Source organism: Pipra filicauda, unplaced genomic scaffold, assembly GCF_003945595.2.
Source record: "Pipra filicauda isolate LSUMZ 115617 unplaced genomic scaffold, ASM394559v2 scaffold225_size1262401_pilon, whole genome shotgun sequence".
NCBI lineage: Eukaryota > Metazoa > Chordata > Aves > Passeriformes > Pipridae > Pipra > Pipra filicauda.
The window spans coordinates 294827-318973 of NW_024104338.1; the positions used below are offsets into that span (position 1 = coordinate 294827).

At 38.2% G+C, this 24147-nt stretch overlaps 1 protein-coding gene across 5 annotated transcripts in view; it reads left to right on the forward strand.

The window, feature by feature from the left end:
- Positions 1–24147, forward strand: part of TRPS1 (transcriptional repressor GATA binding 1) — a 208836-nt gene that overhangs the window by 37553 nt on the left and 147136 nt on the right. The window contains exons 2-5 of one of the 5 annotated variants that reach the window (XM_039381452.1): positions 749–838; positions 1684–1842; positions 4853–5781; positions 17870–18999. In XM_039381452.1, the coding sequence (XP_039237386.1) occupies positions 1806–1842; positions 4853–5781; positions 17870–18999 (2096 nt within the window). In that variant the 5' untranslated portion in view covers positions 749–838; positions 1684–1805. The remainder of the gene's footprint in view (positions 1–748; positions 839–1683; positions 1843–4852; positions 5782–17869; positions 19000–24147) is intronic. The other 4 variants (XM_027730568.2, XM_027730561.2, XM_027730566.2 and 1 more) reach the window with 4 other exon arrangements.

Below are 24147 nucleotides of genomic sequence, written 5' to 3' on the forward strand. Positions count from 1 at the left end.
GTGCTTTACAGTCACTAATTAATTAAACCTCACAACACTCCTGTGAGATAGGTAAGTATTAGACATATATTAAGCTGAGACACTGAGAGTTAATGATTTTTTGCTGCATTATTCTGGCAAAATGATTGATGTTCAAGCGCTGTATGCGCTTTATATGTCTTTGTGTGGGTGTGTAATATATATGAGTGTAAAAGTATTAATTTTACTATCCCTTAACAAAGAGGTCCTACTTGAGCCTGTTGAATATAAATGCATATTTTCATTTAATTTTTTCTTACTGCAGCATATTGACTAATAATATCGCAATCTTCATAGACCCTTAACTCAGTTTACTCTTTGTCTGCTTGTGCATCTACTTGTACAAAGATTAGTCAGTGGCATCTCATAAAATTCAGACATATTTCTAGATGGACTATTTTGTTAAAAAGAGCATATGACTGAGATCTGACCTAAACCTGTAGCACAAGCACCAGTCAACAACCATTCTGTTGAAATAGGCTTTGATGACAAGCCATCCCATTCAGTAAAAGTAATGAGCAATAACAATGACCTGTTTCGGGAGCTGATGATCAGCAGGTAATTAGCCATTATCTTCACCACCCATAAGAAACTATTGATTACCAGAATTTGCTTTTTGTTTTTGTTTGGTTCGTTTATTTTTTTAAGGAAGTACATTAGTCACTATGGTAATCCATTATCCTGAATTACAAACTGATTTTAGTAGAATTTTCCACTAATTTGTTTCCAGGGATAAACTGATGTGATCGTTGAACAGAAATGTCTGGATCTTTCAGATGCGTGTGTCATGTAGAGTAGCCTTGGCTGTTTTTGAGGAAAAGTATGTATAGCTATTATTTCTACTTAAAAATAGCTGCAAGTGATTATATCAGCTAAAAAAACCCTATGTGGTTTAAAGGTAATTTCAGTGTAATGAAAATAAGATACAAACCCCTGGATTACGGAACCCAAAGACAAATTCTGCAATCTGGACCTTATCCAGGATTCCCTCAACTTGAGAAGTCCTTTCATTCATATCAGGCTTAGTAATTCTTTTATTTTGGGAAGATCACTATTTTCAGTGGTGAAAAGGTAGTGCAGTCCCAATGACTGTTCATCCCTTGGTTTCGTTACGAACACCCAACAAATGTGCTTATTATTACGATGGCATTTTTGAGATGTAGGAAGTTGCCTGCTAACAACGAAAGTAACACCACTAATTTTGTTTCAAGTGGGACATAAGGCAGCCAGCAGATGATAACTTCCAGTTGCTGATGGCAGTACCTGGATATGAATCAGTTAATTGTATGCCATTATCTATCCCATTAGGCCAGTCCCATTATGATGCCCAATACCTGTTAATATATGTGAATTTTTAAGACATTTCTTTTCTACAGCTCATTTTCAACAGTTACTTTAAACTTGTTTTAAACTTTGTATTTGGTGAACATTACCTCTGAGATATTTTTTGTCTGTCTTTATGTGTGTGCAAATGTGTGTCTGAGCAGAAGGCAGCTATGGGATTTCTCATGCTTGAGGGAAATAGAGGACAGCAGCCACTATTTGTATAGTGCCCACTAACAGATGCATGTGATTGTACAATAGGTATAATAATGTTTTAAGTAAAAAACATATTTTGAATGCATAATTTAGGAAGGAAAACCTTTTTTTTGTTTTGTTTTGCAGATATACAGATCAGCTCTCAAAATGTCTTCTGTGTCTTCCGTGCATCTTCTAAGACAGTTGCATTAGCCCGCCTGCTAGTTGACTAATAGAATTAATAATTGTAAAAAGCACTCTAAAGCCACATGCCTTATGAAGTCAATGCTGGGTATGATTTTACAAGTATGTGATCTATTTTTTCAAGTGAAATTGTTAACCGAAAACGTTCTTGGCACACAATAAAACATTGTGCAATCTGTTATTTGTCTTAGAGATAATAATTTCAGAGTGGCTATATTCTTTCTGTATCTAACTTATGACTTGCTAGGGGATGGTTTCTTTGATTTAGGAGTATTGCAAATGAAGTTTTATTTACATAATATGTCTCTGAAAAATGATAGTGGAGGAATTTGAGCGACAAAAAACCTCTGTGTCTTTTCTTACCGTCCCCTTGAGTGGATATCAAGCAAATAAATGACAGATGATTTTTCAAAAGCTAAAAGAAAAAAGAGGAGAAAATACTTTGAAATTCAACTTAAGGAAGTTTTTATATTTAAATCAATGTTATCGTCTTTCCTTTCTTTCTCCAAGTGTAGAATACTGCATGAAAAAGCTCTACTAGGCAGATATGTTTTTCTTTTTTCCCCTCCATTAACACACAGACTCACAAATATAGGGAAAATTTGAACCAAAGTATCTAGATCTACTGTACAGTTAGCCTGTATAGAGTCCAGATTTTTCTTTTCTTTATAGAGACTTTTTTCTGTCCTTTTTTCTGACTCTTTTTTGTCAGTTGCTATGAAGATAGCAAATCTCTAAGCTTTCCTTATCTGCCAAAAATATCTGTAACAAAAACATTTTAAAACATTGCATTTAGTCTTGTTTAATTTTGACTGAGGTAACAGTCATGATGTTTACTTTCTTGATTTCTGATTTTTCTTCACTTCGCAGTCAGGACTTCTTTCTCCGTCCTCTGCCATGGATTGTATTTAAACAGAAGTTAGTTTAAAAAAGGTTTGGGAGGTGTAACCAGAAGAAAAATACAGACTTAGCAGAACACCTACCAGAGATGCTCACAGATATTTTTAGTGTGTGTTAACCAAGAGCATTCATGGAGTCCCACAGAGAAGCAGTAATGCTAAAAGGCTGAGGACTATATTTATACCTTGAATTATATACGTGTGCATGTTGTTTTAGTAGGCTGAGTCTGTATTGTAATTGTTCTCTTACCACAATAGAAAATCTTTTTTTTTTCTTGGTTCTGAGTGACTTCATGATTCAGAAGTTACTGGGAAAAAAAAAAAGTAAAATTTAGTGCATACGTATCCTGGTAGGTGTGGTTGTCATTAAGAGAAGACACTTGGTTCCCAAGCATGGATGTCTTCTACAATAAGGAATCACAGTAGGCATTTAAGAAACCTATTAAGACCACACGGAGTGTCAAAATTTCTGTAACACGAACTGGCATTCTGCGTGAAAGCCGTCTTGCTGTAGCCCATGCTGCCTGTGGATGAGCTCAACCACAAAGACAACAGAGCCAGCCCAAGACACAAGTTGAACACTTCCCCTAAGAAGTCGTCTGTTTTTATCAACAGAGCATACAGTGCCCTTTCATGTGGAGCAGATGTAAATAAGAGGATGTACAGATGCCGGTTCTTTTATTTTTAACTTCTGTCCCCAGCCGTACTTCTCAAAGTACTGTTTTGAGAAGGTCATCCACAGCTTTCCAAGGTCTGGATACATCACCATTTGGAGCGCATCAGTGCTGCTCCCAGAGTCGTCAGGTGGTCCTCCCTTTGCAGAGCAATATATATCTCCAGTGCCTCCGTAGGGCCCGTCTGTGGCTGACCTGGGAATGGAGGCTCAGACTTGAGTCTGCAGCTCACATCTCATGTGTGGTACTGCAGACTGCTGCCACCAGACCACACACAATTTGGCAAAGAGAAATATCCATCGCTGTATACAGCATTGGCAAAGATTAAGAACATAGAAAAAGTTGTAGCACATCTGTCTTCTGCCCATAGCTAGCATGTGAACACAAATGGATCAAACCATCTGGTGCTGAATATCAAATCCAGAACCACACAGTAGAGAGAGCAGGGCCGTTTCATATATGTATTTTCTCTAAGTAGGCTGGAGAAGGTGAAGATATATAGCGGATGAGGAATTTTACTTAGTACCTGCATAATCTGATTGCTTGTCCTTCCATAATCTCCCCTGTTGAGTGAACAGCTAACTCACCGGTGGCAGACTCCTCTTTTCTCTCTGATCCTTATTACTATCCTGTCTCAGCTATCTTAAATGGATCCTGGAAGTGTACTTGCAGATTTAGCAGTAGTGACTATGTCTGCAGAGAAGACTGAGCAGAGGAAGGTTTGGCTGATTAGATCCATGTGGATTCCAGGTGTTTTCAAGGCAGATCCTGACTCAGCCACATAGTGATGTCAAATGTCTGGGTCCAGGCCTGTAAAATTTTATTGACAACGGGTTTTCCTAATAAAGTTAGTTTCTCTTTGTTTGGCAAATAGAACTAATTACATGAATAATGTACTGTGGGGCCTGACTCTAGAATATCCGTATAATCTTGTTTGAAGTTTATGGGCAGTAGGAGGGAAAACTTTTGCTATAGAGAAACTGATACCTGCTTAGGAAAAAACTTTCTCTGAAACCTCAAGTTACTTACTCTCCTAAATCTGTTTCTTTCCTAATAACTTGTTTAAATTCTTCTGATTATGTATTTTTGCAAAACTACTTTATATGTAGTTGTACAGAGTATGAATATTAGACTGCTAAAGTTTATTTTTCCCCTTAGTCTTTTTAAATTATTTAAAAAGAAGCATTAATTTAAAATTATTTCTGTCAGACCATTATCTTCTCAAAAGATAATGAAACCTGTAATTCACTGACTCTCATGGCAGTGTTTTTGTAGGTTTTAAAGTTCTCTTTTTAGTTAAATTCAGACTCAGTGCAATCATTTTTTAAATGAAAAATTTCCGTTTTTTGCATAGTCCAAAAACCTGTTTGACAAAAATTTTCTGAAAAGTTGGTGTATTCAATGTAGTCATATAGTTCAGAATGCTTTGAGAAGTGTCAAGTTTGTAATCTGCTATATATCTCGAATAATTCTATAGTTTTTTTTTCTTTTTTTTCCCTCCTTTTTTTTTTTTCTTTTTTGTTTCTTTTTCTGTGGTAGATATGGTCCGGAAAAAGAACCCCCCTCTAAGAAACGTTGCTAGTGAAGGTGAGGTACAGACCCTTGAGTCTACAGGTACTGAAAGTGAAGAGTCTGGAAGGAAAAAAGAATTTTCTGCAGAGCAGATGCAAGAAAACACTGACCAGGGTGATGCGGCAGAGTTAAATAACAAGGAGGAACTTTGCATGCATGTCCAAGAGCCATCTTCCAGCATTAAAAAGGACTTGAAAAGCTCAGTGCTGAGTGAAAAGGCTGGCTTCAATTATGAAAGCCACAATAAGGGAGGAAATGTTCCATCCTTCCCTCATGATGAGGTGACAGACAGAAATATGCTGGCTTTCTCATCTCCAGCTGTTGGGGGAATCTGTGAGCCCTTGAAGTCTCCTCAAAAATCAGATGCAGATGACACCCAAGATGTGGTCTGTACCCCATCAGGAGATGCAGCGGAGACAAATGAGGAGCATCAGATGTCGCCAAAAGCTTCAGATGAAACAGTGCAAGTGCAAAGTGGTCAAACTGATGGCCAAGGCTCAAGCCCGGTCCCCATGGCCTCAAAAAACCCACAAGTGCCTTCAGATGGGGGTTTAAGGCTGAACAAATCGAAAGCAGATTTGTTGGTAAATGATAACCCAGATACAGCGCCTCTGTCTCCAGAGCTTCAGGACTTCAAATGTAACATCTGTGGGTACGGTTATTATGGGAACGACCCCACAGATCTCATCAAACACTTCCGCAAGTACCACCTAGGACTGCATAACCGCACCAGGCAGGATGCTGAGCTTGACACTAAAATTTTGGCTCTCCACAACATGGTGCAATTCAGCCACTCCAAAGACTTCCAGAAAGTCAACCGCACTGTGCTTTCAGGGGTGCTGCAGGACATCAATTCCCAGAGGCCTGTCTTATTAAATGGGACTTACGATGTGCAGGTTTGTATTTTCCCAGCCTCCCTGCTTCTGCTAACTGCCTTCTCAGCTGCAAAGCCAGTTGTTTGCAAAGCCTCTCTTACCTACATGATTAATGCATCTCATATAACCTGCTTAAGCCTTAAGAAGGGTTTTGGTCAGTTTTAGCCAGGCTTGCTGCAGGTCTGCTGAGCATCTTGTACAGTAGAGGAGTATTTGGCTTTTTGACCAGTGACATTTCTGTGTACGATTTAGTCATTGTAATCAATAGCAAAAGATCTTATTCAGCAAACAGGCAAAATGCTGAATTGGTAATCATATCTGAAGGATTTGCTGTCACAGAAAGAAAAGAGCAAATAATAATGAAAAATAACAACCAGATAGACAAAAGACAGCAGCTGGAAATTAAAAATGTAATCCTAAATTATCAGCTGCTGGGAGTCAAGATTTGGCTTATTGATTCTTTATTAAGATAAAATAAATGGCAAGTCTTGGCAGCTCTGAAGTTGTCTAGTGCCAGAAAAACAGAATACACAATGGGTATTTAAAACATTTCAAAAGTAACAGTAATCCATGCTGTCCTTCACAGTAGTAAGCCTGTAAGAAAAGGATTATTGCCTCAGTAATTTTCTCATCTAGTTGAAGCAGGGAAAAAACTACAGATACTGCTGTAAAAAAAAAAAAAAAAAAGAAAAAAAATCTTCTTTTTACCATGAAAGAGTGGACTCAAAAACTTTTCTATGGAGTCTCTGTTAGTTTCTTATCAGCTAATACTTAATTAGTCAAAAAAAGAATCAATACTGCTTTAAAAAAAATCTTCAGAATGAACTGAGAGATGCAGTAGGATACTTCAGTATTTTATATGATAAAAAAATCCAGGTTTTAAAAACAAAAAGAAAGAAACAAAGTTTACATATAATATAAGCTCAAATGTCCATCTATTTTCAAATCACTGCAGGCATGCAAACCTTGTAGTAATCATCAGACAAAACTCCAGGATATGTTAAAATAAAAAGGTAGAAGGTTGAAAATTTTTAATAATGTTTGCAGAAACTGTAGCTATAGGAAAGAAATTTTGCAAGGCTAAGATGGCTAACATCTAACTTCAAGTAAGAAGCCAAAACCAGAAAACAAGTCAGGCACTTGAATCTTTTAAAATGATTTAAACTTTCCTCCTTTTTCAGAAACTCTACAACTTCTTTGTGGAGCAGCAAATCAAACTAAGGTCGTTACTAGTGTAAAAGATGCAGTCTTTGAACTGCTGTCTTATTAAAAGATTGCTTCACTGTCTCATGTCAGACACTCTCTCCCGTCAAACTGTGATTAGAAAGCAAATACGTGATGTAGTTAAAAGAGGTTAGAAGTGAATAATGTCAGATTGTGAAATGATGGTTTATAATTAGCACATAGTATGATGTTAATACCTGGATTTCCTGCTATAGTTTCAGTTTGCTGACTCCGGGGACAGCATCTTAGAGCAACTGATCCATGCTGTCAGGAAGACATTCAAACTGGAACAGCTCAGGCATACAGTATAGAGGAATTTAAGTTTCTAAACACACTTTCATTTCCTCCAAACAATTGTTTCGTTAGGTCCTTAGTTATTTATAGGAAAGTTATGCTAGATTAGAATGAGCTGGACACTTTTCCTATGCAGAGCTTTCAGAAATAAAACAGATGTGTGAGCTATCTCAGTTTGAACTGATAGAAGGAGAAATAAAACAGCTGAACCTAGACTATACTTGTCTACTAAACTCTGGCAGTAAGATACTGCAAGGGAGACAAAAAGCGGTAGGAAACAGCCCATAGATAATCTACTTCAGATCAGCCTTTTCTCAGATGAAAAACATTTTCCAAAATAGAAGAGACAGCCTATACAATGTTGGCTATTTATTTGAAATAAGAAAAAAAATGGATCTGGAAACTTAATTTTTAAGAGTGCTAATTTTCCCTACCCAATTTGGGAATAGAAGATTAAACAATCTTTTGCGGCAAATACCCTACTACATCACTTGCACATGCACCAGATGTTGATCCAGAACATGTCAGAAGATAAGTAACTGATTAATATTTTTATGCTTTCTCCTCCTGCACTCCCAATTGAGAGCAGCTTTGTGAGATTCATAAACACAGTAAAAGAACATTTGAAAATCCCCTTTGCACCCACACATGTTTATACTGCTTCTACATCCATTTTGGAGGGGATTTTTCTCAGGCATCTGGACGGCTAGTGTCTCCTGCCGCAACGAGGGATTGTATTGATTGGTGCTCTGGCTAAAATTGGTTCAGTGAAACTCCTGTGTAACATGGAGAGGGAACTGAACCTGAATAATTGGTTCATGTGAACAGTATTATTTTGTATAGGTACTGGGCTAAACAAAAATAATCCCTTTGTAATTAACTTGAAATAGTAATAGACTGGGTTTAGGGTCTGATTTATTGATTCCCTTGCACTTAACAAGCTGTTCTGTTGTAGCTGGGCTGGAAGTTATCAATAGATTTATGGTCTCAGTCCAGGGAGCTGGGTGCAGAAGCCAGGGGATGAAGATGATGAGTTTGATCTGGCTCACAGTGATAAGTTGGAGACCATGATATATGAAGATTTCTAGTAGTGAGTGATACTATTGAGCCCATAGTTTGCATTCATAACAAAGGCAAATGACAAGCAATAGGAATATGCTTGAGTGCAGGAAAAAACACTATCTCCTATCCTGTCTGCAGATATGTAGGGATGTGGTCCATTTACTGAGGGCTTGGAAGAAAGAAATCAAATGCATTTTTCGACTTCACAGAAGTGAAGTCGGTCCTAGAAAAATTAAACCCTACCCCAGCCAGAAAACACCCTCCCAACCCTAAACTCAGATTTTAGCAGGTATTGTAGTCAGCAAAACTAGAGATAGACATTTGGCTTCACATCCAGGTACGGAAATGTTGGGGCTGTGTTTTGTAGTACATAAAGAGGATTTGGCTGGGAACTGTGTAAATAGTCCAATTTTTCTGGTCTTACTTCTGTGTAGATTTCTACTTGGTTTGAAGGTTTAACCCAAACAGGTTTATTTGTCTTTTTTGAAAATGTTATTTTGAAAATCTCCTGTACTCTTTGTTCCCATTTCTTTCTTCAAAGGTTTTTGGTTCATTGAGTTATGATAAATTCCATAGGATTGGGTAAAATCACTGAGCAGTTTCTGGGAGATTAACTTTCTTGGCAGCATAGATTTCAGAAAACATTCACTATCACATCTCTGAATTCCCAGGGAATGTGTTAATCAGCTTTACAGCTTTTATTAGAATAATATTTGAAGTGAGTTCAATGGATTGGCTTTTGCTGATGCCCCTCATTACTTTTTCTTCACATTTAGTCAATTGATCAATCTCTATAGGCGGCATTGTCTTGCTGGATATTTGAGTCTGTGTAAGGCTTTGTGGATGTGCCTAAAGCAGTAGACTTTACTGGATCTAAAGACTTCACTTAAAGTAAAATCTATGTGACTAAGTTAACAACTATGATGCTGAAATCTATTGCCTTTGCTGCTATATGATTAAGTCTACCTCTGTGTTTGATCTAATGACTCTTTAATGCGTATGGAAAAGTCTGGAGACAGGCAAGCTGCTGGCAAGTAGACAGTAGGCAGTCTTTAACCCTCAAATTTTATGTCCTAAAATAAATTCACTAAAATATTTTTTAGTGAATGGGACACCTTCAGCAGAAAAGTTGGAGAGTGTTGTCTTCCACATAGCAGCTTATGGCTAATGGATAGGACATGCCCAGCAAGGGTGAAGAAGAAAGCTTGGATCCCCTCTGACAGAGCAAGGAAAGGAGCCTACTTTTCCTGTTTCCTGAACAAGTGTTCAAGTCATTAGGCTATTGTATAAAAGGGAGCGTGACCCCATTTCCTGATACATTTTAAAAGAGAACAGTGTCCTTCAAAGAAAGGACAGAAATGTCTGTGTTCAGGTGAGGGTTTCAGATGGCATGTCCCAAGGGAGAAGGGTATTCATGCAGCCATGAATAAAGACGTATTGCAGTGCTCAGCAGTTCTTATGGTTGCTTCATATTGTGTTTGCTACCTTTGAGAAGCTTCCTGCTCAGCATGGCCCTGGTTCTGGAGCTTATAGGCACAGATCTACCTCCTCTTATATTCAGCCATTAAAAAGATTCAGAATGTGCAAAAACATGATTTTTTTTTAAATCCAGTCTTCTCATTTGGATATTTTCATGGTTTTAAATCTAGACAGACATATAAGAAGAGAAATTTCTCAAAAAATATGGATTGATAAAAGCCATACTAAAGTTTCTTGATTATATTTCAGTGCACCTGGGGAGAAAAAAAAAAAAGAAAAAAATACTGCATTAGCTACTGCCCCACAGACTAATGAGAGGTTATTGGCAGGTTTTTTTTTGTTCTGTGGTTCTAGACATCCAATATTATAAGAGTTTTCCTATACCACTCAGCCCAATCCTTTTTCATATATGAATCATAGAATGATTTGCATTGAAAGAGGCCTTAAAGATCATCTAGTGCCAACCCCCGTGCTGTGGACAGGAATATCTTCCACTAGACCAGGTTGCTCAGAGCTCTATCCAGCCTTGCCTTGAACACTTCCAGGGATGGGGCAACCACACCTTCTCTGGGCAACCTGTTCCAGTGCCTCAACATGTTCCTAGTGAAGAATTTCTTCCTTATTTAAACCTACCCTCATTCAATTTGAAGCTCCCGCCCCTTGTCCTATCACTAGATGCCCACGTAAAAAGTTCCTCTCCAGCATTCTTGTGCCCATTGGGGCACAGGAATGCTGCTATAGGCATAGGAATGCTGCTATAAAGTCTCCTGGAAACCTTCCGCTGTTGAACAGCCCCAACTCTCTCAACTTGTCTTCAAGGGAGAGGTGCTCCAGCCCTCTGATCGGCTCTGTGGCCTCCTCTGGACTCACTCCAACAGGTCCATGTCCTTCTTATGCAGGGAGCCCCAGAGCTGGATGCAGTACTCCAGGTGGAGTCTCACGAGAATGGAGTAGAGAGGGAGAACCATCTCCCTTGACCTACCAGTCACATATATAAGTACCAACTTATATTAAGTAACAACTTTTCCAGGATTTTCACAGCAACCGAGAGCACTGCTGGATGTCCAGCCAGCAGGCTGCTCCATGTCCTAGAAAGTGGCAGAAGTGCCCACACATGCAGAGTGTATAAAGCTCTTCCTTTTGTGTCCTTTAAAAGTCACTGGTGAGTTCCATGTGCCTACCCTGTGTTATGCCATGAGTGTTTTTTAGTGATCTGGATTTCAATATATCAAATCTGGCATCTTTTCTGTTCTCATGCTAGACACGTGTGACTAGTATGAAGTCCAGTCTAACTAGGATTCAGCCGAATGAGAACCAGTGGTTTTATTAGTAGTTTCTGTTTTTTATCTTCCACTCTTATATTAGCAGTTTGATTAAATATGAAGCTGTGAAGGTAAGATTAAAAAAAAAACTGTAGGGGCCTTTAGAAGTACAGGTATAATCAGAAGTGCTTCTCATGATAAAGGTTTTGATTTACATTTTTGGTGGTTTTGGCAAAGGAACTCTTACAGATACGGTGAGAATTACAGACTGGAGGCCTAAACAAGTACAGCATTTTCTATTGTATTATTAACAAATCGAACTTTCTTAAAGTTCAACTTTGTCATCAAGTGGTCTTCCTAGAAGGTGACATGGATACATAAATGACATGAGCAAATGGAAACATGTATGTGAATGAATTTCATTTTCCTCACATGGTTAGACAAATGGATCCAAATTTTATATTGTTTGTCTCACTTAGGCTCAATTGTCCATAAACCAGGAATTAGATCTAAATAAACTGAACAACTATTGCTGGATATGATGTATCCTGATCTCTTGGATATGATGTATCCCGATTGTGCCATGCTAGATCTTGAAGGGTGTGCTAGAACAGAATTTGCATGAGGGTGGGATGTCTCAGAAGGCCCATTTCATGTCAGCCACATTGCAGACTGTCCCTGGGAACTTTCCTGCTTAAACTGAAGGCTGTCAAGCTGTCTTGGGTGTTGCATCTGCATGTAGGCCTACCTATTTATTTTAAGTCCTATTTCTGGGTCATGATCAGTCTTGGAGACTGCCTTGCACACTGAGACGAGCACGCCCCAGGAGCACAGGGTTCAGTCATCTCTTTGAAAGAACTGACATGAAAAAGAAATGGTGGCAGGTAGAGAAAGTGGTGGTGGCAAATCACAATTACAATTAAATTCATACGCATGTGCTTGTGTGTGTGTATACATATATGTGCTTCTTTTTCTCATGTATATACATCTCTGCATATATGCATAATTATCAACATTATGTGAAAAAGCATGTGAAATAGGCATTTACCTTCTATATTGACTACAGCTGATAAGGAATGATTTATATATGTAGTAGAAGGTCTTTATATCACTTCTATGGAGATATTGGCAAGTTTACTCTTCAAAGTGATATGCAGTGATTTACAGCATGTCAGGTGCTAAATATGCCTGGGAACATTGACTTGCTCAGTGACAGAAATAAGCTATTCTAGCCTTCCTTTAGTGAGAAGTAGTCTACCCTAATATTATAGCATTCAGATGGACAGTTTCTGTGGAACTACCGATGTGATGTGTATTCACAGCCTTCAAAGCAAAGTTGTTAATGTGTTGATATTCCTTAGCGTATTGCAGGGATATCTGGTAGTATTTGAAGAGAGGTTAATAAAGAAATTGGTGAAACTAGTAATAGTCATGCTTATATTTAAACTGCTAAGCTAGCCCACAGAAAGGATGAGTTCAAAAAAGCAGCTAGGTTTTCTTTTGGTATAAATCAGTGGGAGTTTGCCTCTAAGCCTGCGAGGCTGTGTGAGTTTACAGTAGTCAAGGAACTGTCTGGTAATTTTATCTACACAGAATAGAAGGAATGGTGCTTCTTTTAGGTCCTAGATATTAGTCTAGTAGCATTAGTTAGCAAATGAAAGTCTTGACTTTCTGTTTCTTGCTTTTGTTGGTTTTGCACATCTGGTCTCCTAACCTTAATTTAAGTCCTGTTATTGTTCTGTCACAGTCTTTGTTTTAAAAATACTTCTAAAATTCTAATATCAAAAAACTGTTCTGGCTTCAGTGGCAACAGAATAAATGTCAAGAATGCACTTATCTTGAATGAGTGTGACCCAATAATTTACTTTCTTGTTTTGGTAAGTACGAACAGCCCAGAAAGCCAGGAGTTTGCCCTGAGTCTTCACATCACTTGTGCAACACAGTTCTGTCCACCTGTAAATCAAACACAGTGAGGTAAATAGTTTTAAGAATATACTATGAAGATTCTCCTGGTTTTACATGCAGAAAGAGAGGCAGTGAGAGGGAGCGAACCTCTATAGGGGAGGTTAGAGGACTGGGTGGTGTTACAAAAACTTGCATGAAAGCCAGGAATCTGTTCTGGCCTGCATGACATGAAGAACTTCATAAATGTGGGATGGTTAAAATGTTCTGGATGCTATATTGCACAAAGCAAATGAATAAACAAGAGCATTAGAAAATATTTTAGGATTAGAAGATTAAGAGTAATTGCAAAGGCAGACTGGATGGCTCAGGAGATTGGTAAGGGATCTGGAGCCTTTCACCTCCTGATTAACCAAAGATGTAACCCAGGTAAGCAAAAAAAAAAAAAGAAAGAGTTATTAACGTTTGATGTTCCAATGTAGATGGATTCTAATCAGTAGTTGCAGAAGAAGCCAGAGGTCAAAGACAGCTTTACTCTGCATGTAAGCCTTGTGGCTGAATCTCTTATGTGGATATAGTTTCTGATGGTCGAATTTTCTTCATAAAACATATGATTACAGGAGCTGGCAGACTTTGTCTTCTTTGGTGATTTTTTTCATTTTCTGTAAGAAGTCTTTGTAAACTGCTTTGGCGTGATGGAATTTAGGATTGAATTTTGAAAAAGAGGAGGGAGAATAGAGTAGGGTAGCATTTAGATAAAGGGCAGATTAAATATCAAAGACACACTTTTTAAAAAAATAAATTACTTCTCCTTGCCCAAGTCCATCTATTCCATGAAATCAATGTCTTCAGTCTGACTAATTAAAGTAATATAGGCATATCTGTTGGAAACATATAGTGCAATTACACAGCTTTGTTGAAGTACTTGCCAACATACTTCAGAAAGTACATCTTGAAACATTGTCAATTATCATGTTATCTTTTCTCCTCTTTCTGGCTATTTTTGGAAATGTGTGTGCTGTATGAGGAGATAGCTTAGTTTTATTAACACGTGGGCTTTCAGTAAATTCTTTCCCAGTCTTCTAGATTTTGAGAATTTTCCCCATTAATGAATAAATTTAATGATTAAGAATTTTGAGTTTCAGGGAATCTTACTGTGTAATATATTTCAGTTTAATCCTAGAATGAGACATGGCTTCGAAGAGCAATTTTTAAAGAATATCTCAATATCAACAATCTCAAGCTCAAGAATGGAGAACCTATTCTAATAGCTGTCTGCCTCTATACTGTGTAATAATTAATATCAACTATATTGCCATAATTGAGGTGCTGCTGAAATAAGTGATAAGCCTAATGTTTCATAAGCAAGTGATATTGAAGGAAAGAATTGAATCATGTTTCCACAGACCAAACTTGTATGTTAGGTTCACTTTAAAAAGAGAATTGTGAAGATTAATTTTCTTCTGTGCTTATTGAGGGAACTATGGATCTATAGTTGCTCCTACATTTCTAGTGCAACCTGTACCTCTGCTCATGACTGCCACTAACTATGTCAGCTAGCACTTTGGACTGCACTCATATAACAGAATTGCAGAATTTTAGCTTTGCTTTTGTTTAGTTTCTTCTTTTTGTTGGGGAGGAGTGTCTTCTTAAAAGCAGGGGAATAGGTTTTGTTGGGATCATAATGAAATAGGGGAGTAAATACAAGAAGCTATCACTTCTGATATCACACAGAAATACACAGAAATGCGGATATTGATTTCTGGAATATATATATATATCCCACTTTCTCCATCTCTTTCTCCTTTTCCTCTTTCTGGGGTAGGTCAGAGAGAGCAGGAGATTAAGGACAATTACATGCCTGGTGAAGGAGTTTAGCGCCTGTACATAGAGATACAACATGTAACTGAAAAATCTGAAAGTCAAGCCAAGACTTGAGCAAAGTGTGTAAATCAAAACAGTTCTGCAATGGTGTGGGCTTCGTCCAAATTTGGCTTGCTGAAAGCTGAAACAACTTCGGTTTATACCATCACTTCAAAATTTTTCCCAACCTCTTTGCATGGAAACCACTTTCTTCAGACCTCTTTAACTGACGACTCTCACAGAGGCTTTCAGTAGATATTGTTAAGTGTGAAAAATGGCTTTTGAATATAATAACATTAAGATCACCCTCTATTACCTTTCACATACATGGTCTAATGCAATGCATTATTTTGAATTGTGGCAGGGTATTCGGAGAAATGTCAAATCAATAACTGGTAATCAATTACATTCCAGTGGTGTAAAGACTGTATGTGTTCCTCACATTGCAAGGGTTTAAATTGTGTGGGAATATTTAGTTCTATTTTATCATCTTGCAATGCCGAGAAGGATGTATTAGCATGGGACACAAACTTGCTGTGTAGGCCACTAAGCAGGATTAGCACAAGTTACAGAAATTATGTGATTTACAGTCCATTGTAGAAAATGATAGTATTAATAATACATTTGACCAATGTTCTGAAATAAAAGTAATTAGCAATGAACAACAGATGGGATTGTTGCCACTCACAGTTTCTAACTGGTGTCTACAAAGTGTCTGCAAAATAGGTTGGTATCTGTAACTCTGTGACGGGACAGCTGAGAGTAATGGATGTTTTTACTCATTAGAGCCACTTAAGGTAAAGAATTTTGGCTAGTTTTCTGTGCATGCATAGAACAAACACACATATCTAATTAAATGAGCAAAACCAGATCACCTTGCAACTTATGTAATCGTGCAGTGAGCTGCTGTTATTTTCTCTTCACAATGATTCCATCAGTGCTTTCTTTATGTTGTCTTTCAACACCACTGGGACTTTGAACATTGAAATAATGCAGTGGATGGAGACCTGAAGCTCGAGATACTGGGGAGCAGGCCCAGATCCAACTGTTGTCAGTTGGATAAGGCTCAGCATAGCTTTGTGTCCAGTTCTTGCTTGCCATAAAATGAATAAAGGGAGATCACTCCTGCACTGTAGAAGGCCTGTTAAAACATCCCTCTTCCAAAGAACCTCTTCAAAACCAAATTCATAATTTGATAGCAGAACGTGGAGCCCCAGTTTAAAGTGAAAATGTTATTACAGACAAGTCCTAGCGATTTGGCTGCCAGACTCACCATTGCCTAATGAGATATGTTTCCTAAACAAACAGAAAGCCATTTTCAGTTTATTTAAGAAAAAGTTTTAACCAGTTCATGGGAATTGTGCTTTCTCGAGGAGATGGGTGGGAAAGAATAGCAGCAGCTCATATCATGGTTTAGCAACTCATTGCCTCACTATACATGTTCATTCTGATGGGATACAAAGGATAACATCTCATTCTCTGAGCTAAATGGCTAAAAGGCATTTTATTATATGCATTTATAAATGTTTACATTTCATGCTCTCTGTATGTCTGAGTCTTCCCGTATGGTGTGATACTGAATGAACAGTGATCACATGCTTGCTTTATGGCACAGCTGTTGAGGAGGAGAAGAAAAATAATTACAGCATTTGCCTTATGCATTAGAACTGAATCCTGCAGAAATGTAGTAATACACTTACTGTTTGGGAGAATGGAAATCAAACTCTGCAAGGCTGAATTTTATATTCCCTGTAAGGGAATATATTCTTCTGGGAGTAAAAACTGAGAATATGTCACAAGGAAGCTTCCACCCATGTCTGCACCATGTGGTGTGGAGTGGTTGATGACAAAGGAGTTGATGTCTGTGGATTTTGGGCGTAAAGAGGAATTATCTTCCGTATGCTGTACACTATTTGCTCTTCAGGAAAAGGAGCCGTGCAATAGTGACATTTTTGTCAAGAGATTCTTTCTTTGGCCTTCAAACCAGTTGTACAGGAGCAGCAAATCTCCCCCTGATGTCAGGGGCAGGTGTGGTGCTCTCCTGGGAAGGGCAGGCCTGCCTGCTGTGAGAACACGGGCTTTAATAACATCAGCCCTGGAAGCCTTCTTCCCTTCCTGCAGCGCATTTTGCTCAGACATCATGAGAACAGTTAAGTAGACCTACCTTTTTTTGTGTGTGTGTAATTAGTGATGTCATGGACTTGGGTGTGGTAGGGTTTTTTGCCACATGCCATTTTTCTACTGTAGTTTTTCCATCCTTGTTTTACTAAATTGAGCTCTGTGCATGAGAGGAACAGAAGATTTCCTTGGAGAATGTCTGCAGTGAGTAATCCTTGAGAAAACTGCCTTTCATTTGAGACAGCAACCACTACGGCTCTGTGAAAAGGCATCCTGGCGGATACTGGATACTCCTGTAGAAATGGTCTTTGTAAGAATTGGTCATACTCCGACAAAGCAAACTGAATTTGTTATTTAAAATTTAATTTTTGTTTGCTCTTATTTAGAAAACAATTCTCTTGGACTATTAAACATGAATATGATTCAAGCATGTAAGTGTATTGAAAGAAAAAGACTGAGGACCCATTCTTTTGTTCCACACCTGGCACAGATTCCCAGCAAAGTTTGCTGTCAAAGGGTTCTGAGATACGGGAACGGATTATTGGGTCTTTTATCAATGACATTATTCAATGATTTAGTGAAGGAAGGAATAGTCCTATCAGAGAGTGCTAAGATCATGTTGTGTACATGTGCCTCAGTCTCCCCAAATCAATATATTTATTATTCATATGGAATATATATTCTACTATGAGAAACATTTAAAAATCTTCATCAACAAATGTTAAACATGTGAGAGTATATTGTATGAAATCTTACTACATTAGTACAAATGAAAATGGAGGTGATGGTTAATCAAAGAGGCTTATGAATTTGTTGCTCTCTATTTCTCTTCTCCCCCCCCCCCCCCCCTTGCTATTTGAATAAATCTACAGTGGAGCTAAACTGACCTTGTTCTTTATTCACAGGTTACTTTAGGTGGAACCTTTATTGGAATTGGGCGGAAAACTCCAGATTGCCAAGGCAACACCAAGTACTTCCGCTGCAAATTCTGCAATTTCACCTACATGGGCAACTCCTCCACTGAACTAGAGCAACACTTCTTACAGACTCACCCAAACAAAATGAAAGCAGCCCTTCCCTCCTCTGATTCTGGTAAAACTTCAGAGAAAAACTCCAATAAATCCAGTCCTACTCTTCGACCATGTGATTCTGGAGACTTGGGGAAGTGGCAAGACAGAATCACTGTAAAAGCAGGAGATGATACACCAGTTGGATATTCGGTGCCCATCAAGCCAATAGATTCCTCTAGACAAAATGGTACCGATACAACCAGTTACTACTGGTGTAAATTTTGCAGTTTCAGCTGTGAATCGTCCAGCTCATTGAAACTATTAGAACATTACAGCAAACAGCATGGGGGAAGCCAGGCAGGAAGCCTTCACCCAGATCTGAATGATAAGCTTTCTAGGGGATCTGTCATTAACCAGAATGATCTAGCCAAAAATGCAGATGGGGAGTTAGTGACAAAGACAGAAAAGGGTGCGAGTGTGGCAAAAAAGAAAGACTTGACTAGCAAAGGAGCAGAGGACAGCATGGTGACAAGCTACAACTGTCAGTTCTGTGACTTTAGGTACTCAAAGAGCCATGGCCCAGATGTAATAGTGGTGGGCCCACTTCTCCGTCACTATCAGCAGCTACACAACATTCATAAATGTACCATTAAGCACTGTCAGTTCTGTCCCCGAGGCCTCTGCAGCCCAGAAAAGCACCTTGGAGAAATTACTTATCCATTTGCTTGCAGAAAAAGTAATTGTTCCCACTGTGCTCTCTTGCTTTTGCACCTGTCTCCAGGGGTGACAGGAAGCTCTAGAGTCAAACACCAGTGCCATCAGTGCTCATTCTCCACTCCCGACGTGGACGTTCTCCTGCTCCACTATGAGAATGCACACGAAGGCCAAGCGTCTGATGTCAAACCAGAAACAAACACCCTGCCAGGGGCAGAGGGGCCGCTGACGCTCAAGGAGAACAAAGAACACTCATGTACCAAATGTGACTTTACTACCCAGGTGGAAGAAGAGATTTCCCGACACTACAGGTACAGTGGAGTTTCAAATGATTAATGATTTGAACCCAAACAAATAGCCCTCCCATAGTTTCTAAATTAAATGTCACCATTCCTCAAACATTTGAAGAAACTGGAAATCAAAATATGAATGTGTAGATATAAATCTTTACAGCCAGAGTCCAATCCAACATTGACTTTGTTTTGGAAAACCACCAGCTAAGTTGGTGGATTTAATTATACATTTAAACCTGTGCAATGGAGAGGCAAATTTGGATTTGTGTGCAGATGCTGAAGTTTCAGCATATTTGAGGTTTGGTCAACTATTTTCCACCCAGAGTCTTTTAGGTACTGTTTTAGTTTAGGCTTTTTACAAGAAAGCTGGCATCTTCATTCAGTCAGGGAACACAAATGGCTTTACTTTCCAAGATAGACTGTGAACCCTTTCATGCTCCATAACAGTGCTTCGATGTACTACCTTTTTGTAGTATTTTCCATTCCCAAGTCCAGCAATGTAATAATTAGTTTAAGAGCATTCCACTGCTGTTTTGGTGTTGGTTTCCCACTGGGAGCAGACACTCTTTTGTCTGTTGATGTCATTCCCCAAGATCCTTTTGCAGATGCTTATTTTCGTGTTGCTGGTTTACAGTGTCATTCTATTTATTTTAAATGCTAATGTTCCTATTTGGAGGTGGATGCAGCCAGTCTCCTGACTCAGTCTGACACAATGTCATAGTGGCAGCCAACTCCCCGCTAAACTTCTTGGGTCAGTTCCTGGGCTGTTGTAAACTGGCAGTCCAGTTTACATCAGAGGAGGAGGTGGCTCATAGGCTTTGTGAAGAGCAACAGTTATGTGCCGCTGCAAAAGTGGTGTTAAATATGAGAAAATCATGCTGAATATGTTAATAGTTAGGGCTAATGCGTCAACAACAACGGAAAACTCAGTATCTATCTCATCTAAGAGATCTTTGCGTGGAAGCCAGCTAGAATGAAGACAAAAGAAGATGCATTTTCAAAGCTAAAGCTTTGTTAAAAGCTCAAGAAACTTTGCCACGTTTAATAGATTCCAAGACATCTAAAATTAACAAAGGCAGACTGGGGCATGATACTTTAAGAGAGATTAAAGCTGGGGGCATCCAAATGTTGCCCAACAGAGGGCTGCATTGGCAATGTATCAGGAGTCTATTAAAAAAAAAAAAAGAGCAGATTGCTCATCTTTAATTTGGAGCTAGGGCCCACGGAGGATTCAGGTCCCAGCATGCAATGCCCCATTTTTGATCCAAGTGGGCCTGAGGGATGTTGTGTGGATTAATTAGTTAATGTTTGTAAACTGCTTTGAAGATGAAAAGTGGTATCTAAGTTCCAAGCATTATTATAGCAGCTTTGAGCCATGCTGAAGAACTCCATAGGCAGCACTTTGTCCGCCGCTGGGGCATGGCAACGATCTTTTTTTAGTGGTTAAATAACTGGAAGATTGAAATGGCTCCTTCACTGAAAAAAACTAACCTTTTATTTTGCTGCAGCTGGTAATTTAAGTTTTAACAAACATGCCGAGCTAGGATCCTTTTTCCCAAAGAAAGGAGAAGACATGACTTTCAAAATTAAGTGCTAAGTCTGAGATGAGGCAGTTGTAGCTTCTCCTTCGGAGGGCTCAGCACCCTGCAGTTGTGGCAGTTGTGACAGGGAACTGCACTTTGGAAAATCAAGAGATACATTTAAGCATTTGGGTCTCAAGTTGTTTGTCTAAACTTAGGCTATTCTGTTTAAGACACTCGAACAATGTATTCTGTTAACCCTCCAGTCTATGACATTATTGAGTACTCAGGATATTGTGTAATTAAAGTGAAGTACAACATCCTCAAAACTGCCAACTTCTTTCCCTTTCTTCTGCACTCCTCCCTTGATAATTTGAATTTTGTTTCTTTTCTACTTGTACTGCTGCTGTTTTCCCCCACTATACATGTTTCTTTAAGTCACAGAAGTTAGTTCAGTTTGTGATAGCTGGTCTGTAATGGCAAACACCAGCAGGTTTTATTGCTTTCCTATGTAAAACCTAGGTTTTACTCTATTGAACTAAAACTTTTGAGGCATTATAGCTTCTATTTTTATTATTATTATCAGGCCTTTTTTTTTTATTAGAAGTTTTGCATGTATCAGATATGTGTTTTCTTTCCCTTTTTGTATTTTAGGAACTAAAAATACAGAATGGTTCAGATTTTAAAAAGTAGAACATGTATAACATAGTAGTGTTAGAGAGTTATGTGACACACAGAAATGCTGATGTTGAGTCTGCTCACATCCTAGCTTAGCTTCTGTGTTTCTTCATCAGAATTTTTCTCAATATCACTTTTATTGCACACATTATATATATATATATATGATGGATTTAAAACGCTGTCCATGCACATATATCTAAAACCTGTTCATTTATATAATAAGAAGCTGAATGGATTCTAATAATAAACATAATACTAAGCATTAATGTGATGGCAGAAAGTGTTCTGCTGTTCACATATTTAGGTTTAGATTTGACAATCTGGAATATCAGAGCTGGCTTTAGATGCTCCTTACATATTTTGGTTCATGTATTTTTTTGTCTGCACTATTTTCATTTTTGAGTCATATGCCTGAACAACATGCTTAATTTATTTTATTTTTTATTTTGCTTCCTTTTGGCTCTACGTCTACAATTTCACTATGTCTTGCTAGCTAAAAAATTTTCTATGTCCCAGTGTTATTCCTTTGCAGCCATGTATTTGCAACAATATTAGAATTTGAAAAAGCAGTTCTTTCCAAGTTTTCTGTCTACAGAAATGTATACTTGCACTTAACATTCATTCAGTATTTCTTGACATGATTATTTGAGAACTGTTCAGTTAAATCTGAAGTCAATGAATCACTGCATTTGAGTTTACTTGTATTTAAACCTCACTAAAATGTGCTTACTCAAATAAATCCTTATAAGATTTATTGGCCTCCATTTTCCACTAATTCTGCTACTACTCATTTTCCATTATACCTCCGAGGAATCAGATACTCTTCATGTTCATTGGGAAGCTTAGTTTTTTCTCAGAACTGTCTGGTATTCTGATGAGCCAGAAGATGCCAACACTTAATTTAGATAAAAATCAAACAGAATTTGGGGAAATTTTGCATGTTGGATCACTTAGTCTAGAGATTATTTTCCTGCTTGCTTCAAAATAATTAGTTTTGAATATTTTTTTTAAAATCAAAGCAGCTCCTTGCAGAAATAATTTTTTTCCTAATTTTGCTAAAAGATGTAGGAAAACAATGCATTTTCTCATTTTTGCAAAAGTCAGAATTTTTCATATAAATCCTTACATGACAGACCGCATTTGATCAGTGCTAGTAGTAATTAAAAATGCTATGCTGAAAAATCCTCTAAACATCTTTTTAAAAACAAGATAGGGTAGTTATTCATTAAACTGCAAAATATAAAAAGAAAATATAAAGATTCAAATGAAATAAAAGCTGTGGCAGTGGTGCAGAATCATTGTTCTAATAAATTCTTTTGAAAATGTGGTTGACAGCAGTTGTGTAGGGTTCTCCTTTGAAATTATTTCGAATTAATTTCAAATTAAATAATTCCATACCTCTTAAAGATAAATGAGGTAGACGGGCAAAAGGCAAAGGGGTGCTTGGAGCTCGCGCCTTCCCAGCGCCAGGGCTGCACCTCTGGGGTGGGAGTGTTGGGGGCAGCAGTGTTGGGGCTGACCTGGCAATATCTCAGGCAGCAGATGCCAGAGCAGGGTCTAAGATGTGCAGACTATGGAAATGTGGAGCCTTTGGGACACTCCCCAGAGAAGCCAACTGAGAGCAAAAGTGTAAATTGAGGCCCACCAGCTCCCAGTTTTGCAGCAGAGCAAGAGCCTTAACTCAGTGAAAAATATCAGCAGCTATGAGGGCCTTTTCCATCCTCCTGACACCTTAATTCACTGCTCTGAACTTGTTTGCTCTTGCCAATGGGTTTTACTCTCCTTTTATCTCAGCCTTGCTCTCCACTCTGCCCTATTCCTCTCCTTTCTAACCCTCCACTGAAGTTTCTTGCTTACTTTTCTTGCTGTCTTTCCTTCTGAATATTTTCCCTACCCACAAGCTTGAGTGCAGCATCCATCCCCAAAGTAAACTTTCTTATAAACCTGTTTCTTCATGAGAAATGATAGTAATTATTATATTCATAATTAAATTCAAAACATGCATAAAAATGGAAGTGATACGACAGCCATACCTTCACCCAGCATATTTTCTATGCCCTAGAGCCTAGGACTGTCTTCAGGTAATTAAAAAAAAAATTACTTGTTTTGTAGGGGATGGTATTTTGTAATACTTCAGACTACTTAGAAGTATGTCAACAAGACTTAATTAACAACTGACTAGTGTCGGGAGTATCACAGCCTATTAGGAAGCTCAAATAAAGAATATTAAATCCATCAAACCCTCCCCCCCATCTAATCTTTCCAACTTCAAGATTTTGCAAATGAAAACCCTTGTATCTTACAGTGCCCAAATCAGGTGCATTTCATTACAAATAATGATAGGATTTTTTAGAGTTGTCAGAATGTAACTGTGCAGTAAAGGTTTGGCCTGAATTTCTTGACATTTAATCTTAGCATTGGGCCATAGATGTTTTAATGTCCACAAATAATCACAACTTTGATTTATTTTGTAGTGAAAATAATAGTGCTAAGTGACATGAGTGGATGGGATGACACTGCCAACCCAATGCCATATTGCAGAGAATGCCACTTTATGGCTTGAATCTGCTGTCAGTTTGCTTGAATGCTGTATAAACAATACCACAAAAGGGAGAATGCTGTTTCCTTCTTCATTTACATCACTTTTTTCCATACTGACTGAGATTTTCCTCAAACATCTCTTCTTTGAGCAGCTCTGTACCAATACATGGTATTACACCTGATGAATTCAGAGTTTCAGATGGTATAGCTGTAGTTTAGCTGTAAAGTGTAGCTTTGAGGTAATGCACAGGACTGCTTATTGTGTACTTTGTAAATTGGAATTTTTAAAATTTTGTTGCTTAGCTTTGAAGAGCTTTGTGCACAACTCTAGATGTAACTTGGGCTTTTAGAAACATGGATTAGGTTTAAATTTTAGTAAAAGAGAAATCAAACACTACCAACTTGTATCCTTGATTGCTGTCAG